Source organism: Plectropomus leopardus, chromosome 4, assembly GCF_026936395.1.
Source record: "Plectropomus leopardus strain MGB_pleo_1.0 chromosome 4, ASM2693639v1, whole genome shotgun sequence".
In the NCBI taxonomy this organism is placed as follows: Eukaryota; Metazoa; Chordata; class Actinopteri; order Perciformes; family Serranidae; genus Plectropomus; species Plectropomus leopardus.
Genome location: NC_142179.1, coordinates 11,338,490 through 11,354,434, shown reverse-complemented (window position 1 = coordinate 11,354,434; position 15,945 = coordinate 11,338,490). Strand labels below are relative to the sequence as shown.

The following is a 15,945-nucleotide window of genomic DNA, read 5'->3' as shown; positions in this document are numbered from 1 at the left end:
TGCTCGACTTGAAGCAACCCCAGTCAACTGAGGGTATCCAACTGATGATTCGAATCTCCAACTTTCATGGGGAAGCTCTAACATTTGACATATTGAAATTGGAGCTATGATAATCAGAAATCAAATCAAATCAATCAAATATTTTGAAGATTAAATGATAAACACTGGGAATAACTGAGATAAAGCAGGCGCCCCATGTACTAAGGCCAAGTCCTTGCCACAGCGGTCAGGGGTTCGACCCCAGCCTCAGCCCTTTGCTGCATGTCATTCCCTCTCTTTCCCCCTTTCACACTTACTCTCTGTCCTATCCATTCAAGGCCAAAAAAGCCCCAAATATACACATATATATATATATATATATATTAAAAAAAAAAGACAATCATTGACCTGCCAAACAAATAACATCACAATCTAAAACTTCAACAGGGGGGAGGGGTTTAGGGGATCTGTGTTCCAGGGCTTAGAGGCTGTTTCATGGACCATTTACAAGGATAAAGGATAAAAAGCAAGCATAAAAAGCAAGCATATTGGGAGCACATGACCTGCCTGTTCTCTAACCCCGTGAAACAGATGATTGTTGAATAATGTACCACAGATGCAAATTATGACAAATAACTTGACACATTTTTCCAGACAGCCAGATCTAGATTATGGTTGTGATAGATGCTAGATAAAACCCACAAAACCATGAGAGTGTTTCACCCCATTTTTCTGTCCACAGAACGAGGCTGCAGGCTGAAGTGAGAGTCTCTTTTAATGGGATATTTATAAATAGCAGGTTTGTGCATTGACTCCTTTTCAGGCAAGAGCAGAGGTTTACTGCTGCCTGAGCACACTGAACTCTGACACAGTTTTTTCTCAGAGGTGAGAATTAGGATAAATGCAGTTCACATAACCCCGTCGAAATTAATATACATTTTTACAATGCTCAAAGATCCATCATTACTAAAAGTGCATGTCATCCAAGAGAGACAATAAAAACATATGGATGGTTAAAGTTATCATAATGAGATTTTAAGTGTGTTGATGGATCCGCGTCGTCATCTCTTCACAGAGTAATATTACAAGTTAACATTCCACCTTAAAAGTTGCAGTCAATTGGTACAGCATTTTGTTTTGTTTTCCTCAGTCAACAGCTGCTGCGAGAGGCTACAAAACAACATTATATTTTATAGTTAGAGTTTACTTATGTATTGTCATGGAATGAACAGTTGTTAAACAAGCCACGGCTCAGCCACTGACCAAAGAATGGACTGCTGGGTTTCTAGTTCCACTGTTTAGTACCACATCCATAAACTAGATACCCCAAGCAGAGGGGTTACGAAAAATGGGGATGGTTGCAAAGATACTAAAGGTACCATCCACAACTTTTCACAATGGAAATACAAAAAATGAACTGAATCAAACTGATCTAACTAACTTATGCTCTAAGGTAATAGTCATCATGGGCAGCCCCTGACTATTACACAAGTCTGAAACCAAAATGCTACTTGGCCGGCCATTGTACCCAAGCAGCGCCTTAGCTTTTCAGTTATTACCCTCATGAGCCTCCAAGTATCTGTGCAAACCTGTGGAGTCCCCAGGTAGCACCCTTTCCCTCAGTAACATGTTGGGGGCTGTATCATTATACTCATAGGGTGTCTCTAACTCAAGGCAGCTCTAGAGAGTTGGAGTAGCATCAAGTGCTGAATTCATAAAGTCTATTAAATTATGAGATGGACAATATTATAAAAGTCATGATGATGCACACTGTAGTTAGGACTCAGCTCGGAAACCACCCACTTTTGACAACACAATAAACTGTTGAACACAGAGTGCAAATGGATAGAGCCATCCATGTGTATGTTTATACTTAATTACTGGTGGGTATGTGTCTGAATGTGTACAATTAATAAATGCAAAACTGCTTTGTATTAGCTGCAGTTCTCAATTGTGAATTAACTGAAGTTAACTGCAGTTAAAGATGCATGGAATGGAGTAAATTAAAATTAGCACAGTAAAATGGGCTAGGTTACCTGATTTGGCGTCCTTGCAGCAGGCTTGTCCTGGTGGTTGGCGAGGATGAGGAAAGGCAGTGTGCAGAGCTGCGGGTGCTGCAGGGCCGAGTGGAGCTCATTACGTGCTGCCTCGAGGTCCTCATCCGATGAGGCACTGTCCAATACGAAGACTACACCCTGTGACCCCTGGTAGTAACGACTCCAGTATTTCTTGATGTTGTCAGCTCCTGTGGACGGACGTGATGTCATTAAATGTGTCAACTCAGAGGAGTAGTCATTGTCATGAAATGCAGGGCAGAAATGCCAACAACTCCTGTGGTAGACTGGTGTACATCATTAAAAAATAATCTCATCTCTGATAATCTCTGATCTCATAATTGTCAGTATATAAATAGCTCCAGTACAAAAACAATGGCATATGTCTTGTTTTTTTTAAATCAAGTAATTAATGCTATAAAGTTTATAATGATGTTCAATCATTTAGGCAAAATGAATCATGATACATCCAATTTTAAAGGTCAAACATCCACCTCACTTGATTTGGGTACAACCAAAACCACTAAGCTTTGCGGTATGAAGTTGTTGTTGTTGAAGTTGATGTTTTCAAGGCCACACTGACTGAGTTCACATTGAACGACATATAGTTCCCCTATTGTGTGCTGATTTAAGAACTTCCATTCACAATGGTTTGGTTCACAGCAACTGCATTTGTTAGTGTAAGTAATTTAAGCACGAGACCTACACGTACAATAAATGAGTTGTGTCCATTTTGTCCTTTGGCTTGATGTCAGTGTAGGCAATGCTTTTGTAAGGGAACCACATTTACATAAAGTTTCTTTAGAGATTGGGCACTTGCTAAGGATCTGGCCAAATCCCACCTGCTCCCTATGATTGTTAGATGTCAACCAATAACCATTTCTCACTTGTAGCAAAACATTGAGTAGTAAAGCTTAGTGGCAAGAGCTCACTGCATATGACTTTTCCTCAGCAGAATAATTTGAGGGCATAAAGTCCATTTACAACTTTCAGCAACCATACCCCTGTCTAAAAAGAACACCTAACAGGGAATATCATTTTTCAATCCAAATATCAGACAAAAGAATCACAGGAGATTCACAAAAGGACTGCACAGCTTTTGCAGCCGCCAAACTTGCACAAATTAGATAAAAAGAAACCATGTAATTCCCAAAAACCCACAAAGGTTAAAATGCACCCTTAACCATGCTGCCAAGCAAATAGCGTCTTGCAGCTCCTGTGCTGTTTGCACATTTTTAAACTGGTAAGTATGCACACATTTGGCAAAAAATTGCCCCCTTTCTATGCAAATATACCTCAGTTCAAAAGTATTCCAATTCAAAAAGATCATTGCTAACAGCCCAGCCGGTCATACCAAAGTCGGTAAACATTGACGCTTTTTCAGTGATATCGGTGTAAGATACCAATGCCAAAAGCCACCTTTCACATTAGGAAGGAGGGGCGGTGCATGGGTCCAACAAACCAGGCCTAGCGTTCACATGATGTTCTTTCCTAAACCTAACCCTCTGTGCCTTTGTAACCTAATCCTAACCATCTGCTTTTGTTGACATCCCAACATAGATTGCCATATTCTTGTGTTGCCTATACATAACCATGTGCTTTTGTTGCAGCATCCCGTAATGTCAACATCAGATGCAGGAGGATGCCTAGAGTGTAATATGTAGACGCAGAAGTCCACTGAAAAAGCAGCAATATGTGATGTCTTGGGATGAGAAGGTGTCGAACAGCCTCATGCAGTTACATTGAAATTACAAGCATCTTCTAAGAGGATGTTAAATCCCAGTTACAGTTTCAGTCAAAAGTTATGGGTTAATGTCTTGCCCGCAAACTGGACACCTACAGTACACATACACAACCTTTTTTCCTTTGTCATATTACATTTAAGTCCATGACAAAAAAGGGTTCTCGTGAGGTTAGGAATGACTACCAGATGACAGCTTCTGTTGCCACCTTCTCTTCATTGATGTTGACAAACTTACTCAACACCACAAACCATGATATGCTCATCACATCCTCCATGTTACTCATGTTCCTTTAGTGCTGGGACATCTTGCTCCTCTTGGGACTTTTGGAATCAACTGAATTTGACTAAGAGCAAGAAAGTATAAATTACAAGCCAACGATAGGTGAATTGTTTTTTTCTTTTATGATAAAAAAAATTTAAATAACTTTGAATAAAAGTTGTATTTTTATTCCCTCATTTAAAATGGCGATAAATTTCAAAACCGTGTACTGAATGTAGATATCTTCCTTACGATGTTCAAGTAAGACAGGAAGGAGGGGAAAGATTTTACAACTAAGAACCAGCCATGTGCATCAACAAGTCCCCTTCACTCAAGTCAACACAGTATTGGCTATTATACTTTCAGATTTATATCCCCTATTATAAAAAGAAAACAACTTGTCTTGTTGAGTGCTCTTGGACTTACACTCCAGTAACTCAGTTGAATTGTGTCCTTTTCACAACATGTTTTCCATTAAAACCATTCAACAATGTTTTTTCTCCATGCTCACCAAACTTGTCAGCACCACATACACACGACTACAAAGGCTCTGATCACATACGCAAGTACATGTATTTTACGAGGTTGTACTTTCTCTGGTTAAAATTATCCTCCTCCGTCTGGTGAGGTTACTTCCTTTGCAATCATGTGAACTGTTGTTTTGTTATTGTTGCTCATAGTAAGGTAACTGCCAAGAAGTGACGAACTGTGAGGCTGGCAAATGTTTAAACATCACGAAGTGCTCTCAATGACATTTACCTCCCTCCCCTCATACTCTGCCTCCCTTCCTCCCTTCTGTCTTTCCTCCCCCACTCTTTCTACTCACACCTCTCACTGGAGTGGAAAGCTATCAGACAAAGTGGCACTTGAGAGATTGACTAGGAAGTTTCTCTCATCTTTGCCTGGAAATGGTGGAATGTCCGTCACATCTCATTGGCAACTTCTGCCACCTATTGGCCTGACGGGAGGTTTTCCAAACATGACGTCATGATTCTTGTGGGGATGCTGGCAGCCTTACTACAAATCATTAATCAAATAAGTGCACTATGAACAAGACCTCATTCCTGAGCTCATTTTTCTGCCTTCCTTTCCACTTTTCAAACACGTCAATACTTTGATGTAGCTCTGCATAAAGCTTGAAATGAAATAATTTTAAAAAGCATGTTTGATACTTAAAGTTTTCACTGAGATGCAATTAAATTAATGTCAACAGTGCAGCACGCGGTAAAAATAGCACGTCAGTGAAAGTCATTTCTCTTACTGACCCTGTCAAGCATGGATGTAGCACAAAAAAACCTGGGCCTTATGAATAAGCAGTTTCTGTGGGCCTTCCCCACCCTTCCTCTCTTGATATGATCTTTTTCATGCACTTTTTTTGACTAAGTCAGTTTGATTTCTTTCTTGGTGCTCCAGCAGAGTATGCAGTCATTCACTTTTTAAAGTTCAATCATTATACCAATATATTTATCCATTTTTAAGATTATTTCCTGGGGGTTTTTGCCTTTATTAGATGGGACAGATCAAATGTGAAAGGGGAGTCAAATCAAGTCAAGTCCATTTTATTTATAAAGCCCATTATCACAAATCAGTTTGCCTCCCCACAAAAAAAACCCTGTAAAGGGGGGGGGGGGGGGGAATCGAACCTGCGACACTGTACTGTTTCATATACATCTTATGTCTGCCTCTAACTCAAGTCAGAAATTTTATTTTCCAGAATAACCATCAACATCCTTTCCTGGACTTGGTGGACCTGGATGTTAGTAATGGCAAGAGGGCAACAATTTCCGGTCAGGACAAAATGTCATAAAACATATGTTGTGGCTGCATTACATAAATGTCTACTGAGGCTAACCTTGGCCAAAGAAATCAATGTTTTTTTCTTTTCCATGATGGATTTAGTCTCTGTTTGAGTTATTAAAAAGTGATACAAAAAGGTTCACCAGCTATAGTGTATTTTCTCTTGAGTTATTTGGGGGGAATAGGCAAAAAAAATATTTTTTTTACCACCAGTGTTTGGGCAGATTGTTCATTGAATGGTAAATGGTCTGCACTTGCATAGCACTTTTCAAGTCTTCCCACCACTCAAAGCGCTTTTACACTACATACCTTACATTCAAACACACATTCACACACTGGTGGCCCGAAGCCACCATACATCGTATCACCTGCTACTCAGTCACCTTTCACAGGCACTCACACTCCAATGATGCAGCATCAGGAGCAATTTGGGGTTCAGTATCTTGCCCAAGGATACTTCGACATGTTGACTGAGGGAGCCACGATTCGATCTGCTGACCTTCCAAATTGAGGATGACCCGCTCTCCCTCTGAACCACAGCTGCATATCCCATAAAACTCCACCAAATCTCTCTTGAAAATATCTACAATATCTTTACACATAAATGGACTATATATAGAAGCAGTACACAAGTAAACTTAAAGAAGAGCCCAAATAAATTGTGTTTCAGTATGACTTAAACACAATACTAATTTGTAGCTGTAAATGTCTTTTTATGCCCTCTGCATGAGAAAAAAAAGTTAATCACTGCTTCTGTGTAATTTCAACAATTCTGACAATATTACATTGCGGAAAAAAACAAGTGTATGTCCGTTTTTGGCGTCAGCGTGTAACCCTCTCTGGGATCAAAGGAATGGAAATCCGATCTGAGGAAAACACCTCGCCCACCCCACCCATCCCTCACTCTCTCACTCAACACCGAGCATGACTATTTAAACTCTCTGTAGCAAAGGAAGACAAGCTGAAACCTAAAGTATGATTACTTATTCAGTACAGCATATGAATGCTTAATCTGTACGCATGGTTAGAGGTCTTGGAAACATGAATCGTAATGAGTGTAGATGCTTCATAGACATTTGATGATTCATTGCATATGCACGGCCAACTGCTACAGGCCACTGTAATGTGAAACGCTTACCAGGGCATCCACTCATTACTGATGCAGCAATTTTCCCTGTCCATAAAATATTTCTTAGGATTCTGTCTCAGTTGTGTTGTCAGACAGTAAACATTCACATAGCTTTGTGCTTTTTAGGTCAAGATAAGTGAAACATCTCGCTGTGGTGTTTAGTGCTGAGACAATTAGCCGATTAACCAATCAACAGAAATTTAATCAGCAGCTACTTTGATAGTCAATTCATTGTTTAAGTCATTTTTCAATCAAAGATGACAAGTAATTCTTAGATACAGCTTTTAATAGACTTGATACTCTTCCTTGTCTTTTGTAACAGTACATCGATTATCGGAGGATTTTGGAATGGTGCTCAAGAAAAAACCTTTTTGGAGAAGTCATCTAGGGCTTCAGGAAATCTTCACTATTTTTGACATTTTATCCAAAAAGCAATAAGTCAATCAATTGATTAATTGGCGCAATTTTGTACAAAAATAATAGTCAAAATTCTCAGATTCAAGCTTCTCAAATACTGTCAACAATCAGTGAAAAAGAAGTCAGACCAGACGTGGGGCAGGACATTGGCTGTTTATATACAAATATATGTATTACAAATATATTTGTTGCGATTTATTTGATTATCACTATTTAGGCAAACTCCAATTTGACGATGGATTGAGCGGTTAGGGACAAAAAATGTAGCTCAGAACATGTGAAAATACAGAGAATAGTAAAATTTAAAGATTCTCTGGAAGTCGAGAGAATGGAAAAAGCAGATGCCTGCAGTGGCAATGGTGTTTCAGTGATCAAGTTACATTTGTCTTTACCGAACTGTGACTATGAATTCATAAACAAAACTCTGAGGAAACTGCCAACAAAATATAAGCAAACATTACTTTATTACACTGTTAAAATGAAAAGCAGACAGTCTTCTGTAGAACATCCTCTGAATTCACATTTTCTTTCAGTTGTGTTAAATGGCTGGTGTTTCTGACAGCCTGTGATGGTCTACATGTCAAAAATATCAACAATGTTGAAACACACTACCCGCTATTTGCATTTGGTCTAAATTAGGCTACTGTTGAGGCTCGTTCTGTTTGTTGTCGGGCATCGATGCAGGTATGGTTTCAGATTCACAGTCAGCTTGAACAGCACTTTCTCACACGTCTGCCTCCTATCGTCATGCTTTATGCCAGCTTTTACCTTGAACAAAACGTAAACATGTTGCTAATCAGGTCTTTTTTCATTCTCTTCAGTTGAAAAACTGAAAGCAACCTTCTTTGAAGTCTCCCTAACGAAAAACAGACCGTGTTTTTTTTTTTCTGAACAAAACAGCTACAATATGGTGATGGGAGGGAGAGCTGCGACCAGCAAGGGAGGCCCCTTGTAATAAAGTTTGCTTACTTCATTGAGGAATGAGCTGGGGCTGGAGTTGGAGTGAGGTGGAAAACACTTCAGCTGTTGATAAACCCATCAACCTGCAGTCTCAGCAGTGTCTGTTTTTAAGTAAACAGTTCCTGTGTGCGGCCGAGTCTCAAACACACATCAGACCCCCTCGTTTATGCACATAATTGACAAATCTGGCTTACAGATTTGTTGCACATCATAATATCTGAGATCAGTTTGGTTTTTGTTCTTTGCGACCAAGCACCCCTGCTTCTCATTGCCATTTTGTCATGTGCCACTGAGACTGACACAGCTGTCTGTGGTTATAGAGAAGTAATGTGACTGGTTTAAAATGTAATGATTAGTCATCACAGCCTCTCTATTTATATTCCCCTGAACCCGACCCACATATGGGCGGCTGTGCCCCTGTAATATCAAGAGCACATGTATATGTCCTCATTGTTATCGCACACTTCACGCAGCACTTTGCAAATGCATTATTAAAATTCAATACTTAGAAATTTCAACTTCAAGAGTTGGTTTGGCTAATGCATTATCAAGATATTAATGGTCTGTCCCTTATGGTATCCATGATGCACCATTCACCCACTATCAACAAAAAAAACCAACATCAAACGCGGTAATATCCTTGAATGAGGCCTCAAATAGAGATCAGTTACACGTTTGTCTCTGAACTCCAATATCAGAACCGTCTGCAACTGCCTGCATCTGCTTAAAACCCAAAAGACAATTTACAAATTATTTCACTTTTGGTCAAATCTTTTCCAACGCATAGAAAAAGCTTCCCGGTTGGGCAAAGTAGCACATGCTGTGGTCCTATTTGACAGTAATATAAACCACATTGGGGCTGCCATGACTACAATGTAGTGGTTTTGCTCTGAGACGTGCTCGCATACTTCCTTTGCCTGTAGGTGGTCACAGACAACGGGTACATTTTCTGTGATGTTCTTGCGTCTTGCTCACCGTCAAATGCTTTCTGTATGTGTATGACGGAACATATGTACCAAGAAGTGGGGATATATATATATATATATATATATATATATATATATATATATATATATATATATATACATACACACACACACACAGTATATATATATATATATATATATATATATATATATATACGAACACACGCATACACAATTTTCTTGTCACATTTTGGGGTTTTTTTTTGCGACTTTCTGCACATTTCTTGCCAAGTTGCTCATTGCCTCTTCTCCATGTTTTCATAAGACACCAAAACCAAATGTCTCAGGTTCCACAAGTTTAAATGCTTGTTAAGGGCATCTGAACAAGGCACAACAAAACTGATGTCCAGGTTCTAAAGGACTAATAGGGGTTATTATAATCCTGATCCTATAATATACCTTTTAATCTTAACTTTTTTAAAAGATCTGCTTCAAAAGCATTTTACTATAGTGCATTTAGCAGTTAGTTTTGTTTTCCAATCAAAGTTTTGAAGTCTGAACGCGCTCTGCAGAATGTTCAGTGTGACAGTGGCACTCAAGTCACACAGTATACAAGCTAACAGCGCTGATGACAGGTCCTTAATGTGCAACAACAGTTTTTTAGATATCAACAAAAGCCAGAGACTGTATCGTATCAACTTGCTGTGAGCTGTAAATTCACCACTTCTTTACCTCATGGTGCAGTCTCTCTCTCTCTCCCTCCATGCCGCAAAGTGAATGTGGCAAATGCAAAGAGTAGCGAGAAAGTCAAGAGCACTCACTCCGCAGCAAAGTCCGAGGACCAAAACGTCCCAAGAAGTACACCGCACAGGAGAAAATACCTCAGTCGACTGAAGCTCTTCAAATGATGATTCGAGTCTCCCACTTTAAAGGGGCCCTAGGCCAATTGCAAACAACAAGGTGAATATTGGCCGATACCGATGTGGGGCCAATCAGTCGGTGCATCCCTACCAAGATCTGCAGTGACAGGTTCAAATGTACAAAAAAATGATCACATTTACACACAGTGCATGCATCACATGTTCATCAATAGTCTTGCACACACATAGATGCTCATCTACAAATTGAAGCACATAAACCTTTAAATTGGCTTTTTGAGGCAAATCTGTTCTTAGTAATGGTCTAATTTCCAAAATACTGGCAAACACAAAGGTATTGTAAAGCCTGGCGACAAATACTGTCTAAACAAGAATATTACATGTGCACATATCTACTTCAAATCAAAAGCCTCCACAGCAGTGAGTGGTGATTATTAGAACCACTTCTTCATCAGCTGTCATTGCGTGGTATGAATGCACACTGTGAAATGGCCCGTCTAGACTTGACGTCATGTCACTGTCCAGACATATACACACACACTCATGCACACACTTAATAGATTCCTCCCTGTGTCCCCGGAGTTGCCCTTCCCACCTAATCCCCGTACCTGGCACCAGCTGGGCACCAAATCCCTGTCAGACAGAAGATCGGCAGATGCAAAACTCTAAATGTCGACAAAACTGAAAAGACTTCATTTCGCTTTACTTAAATTAGTACAGGGAGTACTCGTTTTATAATGTCGATGCACAGTTTTGCTGCAGAGTTGCTGCTCCGCTGATTAAATGAATGGTGGTTTCATCTCTTCATGCTGGGAATCTTAAAATGAAACTGTACAATTCTCTCTGGGTATCTGTTTGATTCCAGAATGAATTTGTAGATTACTTCTAAGTAAGTCAGTAATACACGGTACAGGTACAGGTGATTTTTCCTTGCTGTGGCAGTGTGCAGAGTGCCTTTAGAGAACAACATGATCTTCCACCTGGATTTCTATACCATCCTCTACAATATTAAACCAAGGTTGAAATGTCTAATGTCCGTTAGTGAGAAGTTACACTGCAACTTGATGATGGCTCAAACAAAGGACAGACTCCGTGGTGAGAGACCACACAGCTGGTCTTTTAGCGTGTACAAATAATCTGCTGCTCAGCTGTGGAAACCCATTTTTTTTGACTTATTCGTTTCAGCTTAAGCTTCAGCTCGACTTTAGGTTTAGTTGTTTTGCTCTTTTATCCTGCCACACTGCTGTCACTACAATACTTTTGACATAAAATACATGTGTGTTAAATACAAACAGAGTTTCTTAAGGAAGAATTTAGTTGTATGCACTGTGTTTTTCTTAATCCTTAACTGCAATTAACCCTTTGAACTCAGCATTAGAAATGGTCTGCCAACGCCTATAGTGATATTTTTGCTTAATTTAATGTAATTTCTTGGGAGTGTCTTCAAATACTTCATATCTGTTGAATCTGTAGAGCCTAAGCTTAAGTGTTATGTGAGTCAGTAAAATATAATAACTGATTAATGTATTGAAATTGTGTCACACCCCATAAGGGATTTGAACTAGGTACATTTTTTTCGATATACGCACTTTTACAAGCAGAGTGCAAAGGCATTGTGATGGATTCATCATTCATTCCTCTGGTGCCAATGCACATTTTTGCACCGCAGGTAACGTAACACAATGACGTCATCATGAGTGTTCAATGTTATGAAATGGAAGATGGAAGCCTAAGCGTTCTGCTACAAAAAGAATGAATGTTGTAGTTATAATATGTCTTGTTTCAGACCTATTAATACAGAATCACACAAACAACAATCATTTTTTAAGGGTTAAGGGAACTAGATTTTTCACTTACATTACATCTAAGAAATCAGGGACCTGCAGAAAGCTGACAATAACTAGGTTAATCACAAGCATGTAAACACCCTAAATGGTAAGACAGAAAAGTCGTGCCTGATAATGACGGAAAGGCAGTGTGCTTTATCACCACCAGACGTGTTCAAATCAATAAGCAAGGAGAGCTTGACAGGAATGAAGATTGAAAGAGAGGCAGAAAGAGAGACAGAGAGAGCACAAAAATAATAGCACAATCCGGAAGCAAAGGTGGAGAGAAGAGTGGATGGGAGAGGAAACAGAAAACAGAGGTGAAGATAAGAAAGAAAACAAATTAAAACAAGACAGCAGGGACCTCAATGACAAACGTATGAGTGAGACCAAGGTGCAGCCAGGTCTGAGTCATCACAGGCACCATACATCAGAGTCGTCTGCACCTAAGCTGCTTTGTGCCTCTGGTTTAAAGGACAGCTTGCGCTTATAACAATCTGGCCCAGTGCACTCCGGGCAGGGAGAGTTAAAATGCATTACCAGGCTTAGTAACTGTACAAGCTACAGTCAACCACACTTACATAGGTTCAAAGTAAGGGTGATATTCATTCTAAACTGGATCTGTGGTGTCTATGAAGAGGTTTAGGTCAGAGGATGCAAAACAACTGATGCCAGAGAGAGAGAGAGAGCGAGAGAGAGAGAGAGAGAGAGAGAGAGAGAGAGAGAGAGAGAGAGAGAGAGAGAGCGAGAGAGAGAGAGAGAGAGAGAGAGAGAGAGAGAGAGAGAGAGACTGTGTCGGGTGTCGGTTATCTGTGGGGCAAGCTGATGTGAAAATGTAGCAGGGCAAGTAATGATTTGACTTGTGTTTTTCATCAGATACTGATTAGATAAAATCTTATAAGTCTGACTAAATTCACAATATTATTGGTTTTGGCTAGACTAGAGTGACTAAGATATTCAATATAATTTGATGACTAAAAGACTAAAATAGTTACAGTTTTCTTTGACACAGATAAGACTCAAATGCCCAGACTTTTAGTCAATTAAATAACATACCTAAAATATGACATAATATGATTTTAAAAAAAGAAACATTTCACATAGAAATAAAACTAAAAAAAAGCTGAAATAATTAACATTAGTTGCCAATGTATATTGTATTGCGTAATGTAATTTATTGTTCTCACTTGATGTATTGTGTACATTGAGCTTTTATTATGCTTTTGCATGTTTTATTTCATTTTAAAGTTACACTTTTTAAGCGCTATGATGCTCCCAATAACAGAATGCAGGCTGCTAGGGTTTAGATTGTGTCTCTAAGACACAATGTTGTTAAGAATGCTTAAATAAATAAATATTGCTACACAATAAATACAAGGCTTCAAACAGACCCTCCTGGTATTGGCCGACCCTGCTTCCAGCAACCTGAGTTCGATAACTGGCCCAAAAATCCTGATCGGAGCACTCTTAGTTCAAAGACTGCAACATTTAATAACAGAAAGGAGACCTGGCTCCTAACACAACTCCATGTGCCATGTTAGGGTCATTCTGCTCTTTGCTATATGCAAGATTCTTCTGCATGCCAAAAAGTGTTGACCCTCACACTCGCTTGTTTCCCATGTGCCTTCTTCTTGTTCAGCTCAAACCGCTTTTATCTCCCCGATGAAATGAGTTGAGCAACAATCAGGCTTGCCCTGCCAAGCGAACAGCAAGGATAGAATAACCGCATATAAAAAGTGATGTCTTGGGCTTTTGTGAGAAAGGATTCCATGTATTTAAGTGCCCTCCTTGCTGTAATAAAAGGAGCAAATACTGACAAATAGTTAATTTATAAGCGTGTTTCCGACCTCCGGTACTTCAGGTCACCTGCAAGACCTGCTTTACATTTGTTACTGTAAAGGGAGAATACCTCATTGACATTCAATGGGCTTTCTGTGGGAGAGGAATGGAATACATGGAAAGTGCTTCACTTCTTTGCGTTATTCCTCAACAAGCACTTCTTTCCTTGCCTTAGTCAAGACTGAGCGAAAAGAACAAGCCACAAAGGTATTGTGTAAAACAAGTTTTTTGGGGTCAGGAATTCTGACGTCTGTGCGTCATATCTTGTATCATTTTTCTGCATCATTGATGCAGTGCAAAATAACATAGAACTAAACCGGACAAGTTTGCTTGTTTTAAAGCCATAGGGAAAGGGGAGGAAAAAAAGAATACTGACAGAAATGGGAAGAGTTGAGTAAGTAACAAACAGTGCGGAAAGGAGCTGCTTTAATCAGAAAACGATTTAAAAGCCGTGTTATGAAAACTGACTGGAACATTATGCAAGAGCACCAACTCTCCTGACTCCACATTTACGTCATATACATTTGGAACAAGATGAGTACGCTTTTATTCAGCCAAAAGAAAAAAAAAAAAGAGTTGTATATATTTCACCACAGACAGAAACAAAAATCCGACACTGTGCACCAAAAGAAAAAAAAGACAAGTCACTGGAAGCGTGAAAACATCATGTGCTTGTTTTTACCCAGTCCAACCCATCCATAACGGATGGCACCATAAATCGCTCAAATTCTTGTGCTGTGTATTTACAAGAAAAGGAGCAGGGGAGTAACGCACCGAGCAGGAGGGCAAAGAGAAAAAGAGAGCAGGTTTCATCATCCTTTACTGTGGCGGCAGCCTATACTAACTTATCTAAATCAAACATGTCATCCATGGGACCAGTGTTTTTCCAACCACGATAATGTCCCACCAGACTGGCTTTGAACCAATCCAGAAAAACCTCTTTTCAAAACCCCCTAATGCGCCCTGTCCAAATTTGGTAGCACCCTCGTTGGTGGTCCCCCGGTGCCTCTTTGTGTGTGTGTGTGTGTGTGTGTGTGTGTGTGTGTGTGTGTGTGTGTGTGTGTGTGTGCGTGTGTGTGTGTGTGTGTGTGTGTTTGTCTGAATGTTTTTCATCTTCTCAGGAGGCTAGGATGGGTGAGCCCTCAAAACATGCGCTGCACCTGTCATGTGCCAATTCCAGGCGGAAAACAACATAAATTATTTGAACTCTCAACAAAACCATATATTTTTGCTCATCAGAGCAGGCACAGCACTGATTTATCACTCTCCCTTTAAGGACTGGAAGCCTCCCGCTGCTTTTGTTCTGTTTACGTATCTCCACCTCAAGATCCCTCATCTGTGCTTATTAAACGGCCTCCTCGAATGCTGTACATTTCCAGGAATAACAGGGTGCAGATTGTACAGCCACTTCAAAAAACACTAACAGGCCTGACGTCTGTACACAAATGTCAGTCTGTGACCGAAAGGTGTGATGCCACTGGAGATAAAAACAAACATGCTTTTGCATCCGTGGTGTACGCAGTTATCTGTGTAAACAGTTAATACTTAGAGATCTGACGACATCTGTTTTATTGTGTATAAAGAGACATGTTTTTAACCTAATCTGCACATTTAGGTAATTTAGATTTGTGATTTAGAGCAAAGCAGTAGCTTTACCAACAGAGAAAACACCTCACCCACATACTGAGAGAAAGATGTCAGAGTGACGTTTTGGTGGAGACAAACTAATGAAATAGATTGTAACAAAACGTAAAATAATGACCTCAAAGAGCTGGATGATGTTCCAGTGTCAAACATGTCAGCCCAGACAGGAAGTAAACTAACCGATGCTCCGTATACTTGTATCAATTTCCTTATCCTGCCTTATCATACTAATTAAATAATATACTGTTATTGCCCCCCCCCCCATATTTTTGATCTCTTTTATCAACAATAACTCAAGAGGAATTAAAAATTTTCCCATCATCTGTGCACCTTTGTTTATTCATTGTGTCCATAAAAACAACGATGAACGCTGCCATAAAGGTTTTCTTACATAGCAAAGATAGCCTGTTTCCTTTTCTGATAACTACATCATCACGCATCTCATACATGTTCTGACAAGCTTAATATTTTTTTGTTGTTTATGATCCTCTGC

General features: G+C 39.6%; 1 protein-coding gene across 4 annotated transcripts in view; it reads right to left on the bottom strand.

The window, feature by feature from the left end:
• Window positions 1-15,945, bottom strand: part of arl15a (ARF like GTPase 15a) — a 135,827-nt gene that overhangs the window by 63,758 nt on the left and 56,124 nt on the right. For all 4 annotated transcript variants that reach the window (XM_042487491.2, XM_088076538.1, XM_088076537.1 and 1 more), the window contains exon 4: window positions 2,016-2,224. In XM_042487491.2, coding sequence (XP_042343425.1) covers window positions 2,016-2,224 — 209 coding nt within the window. The remainder of the gene's footprint in view (window positions 1-2,015; window positions 2,225-15,945) is intronic.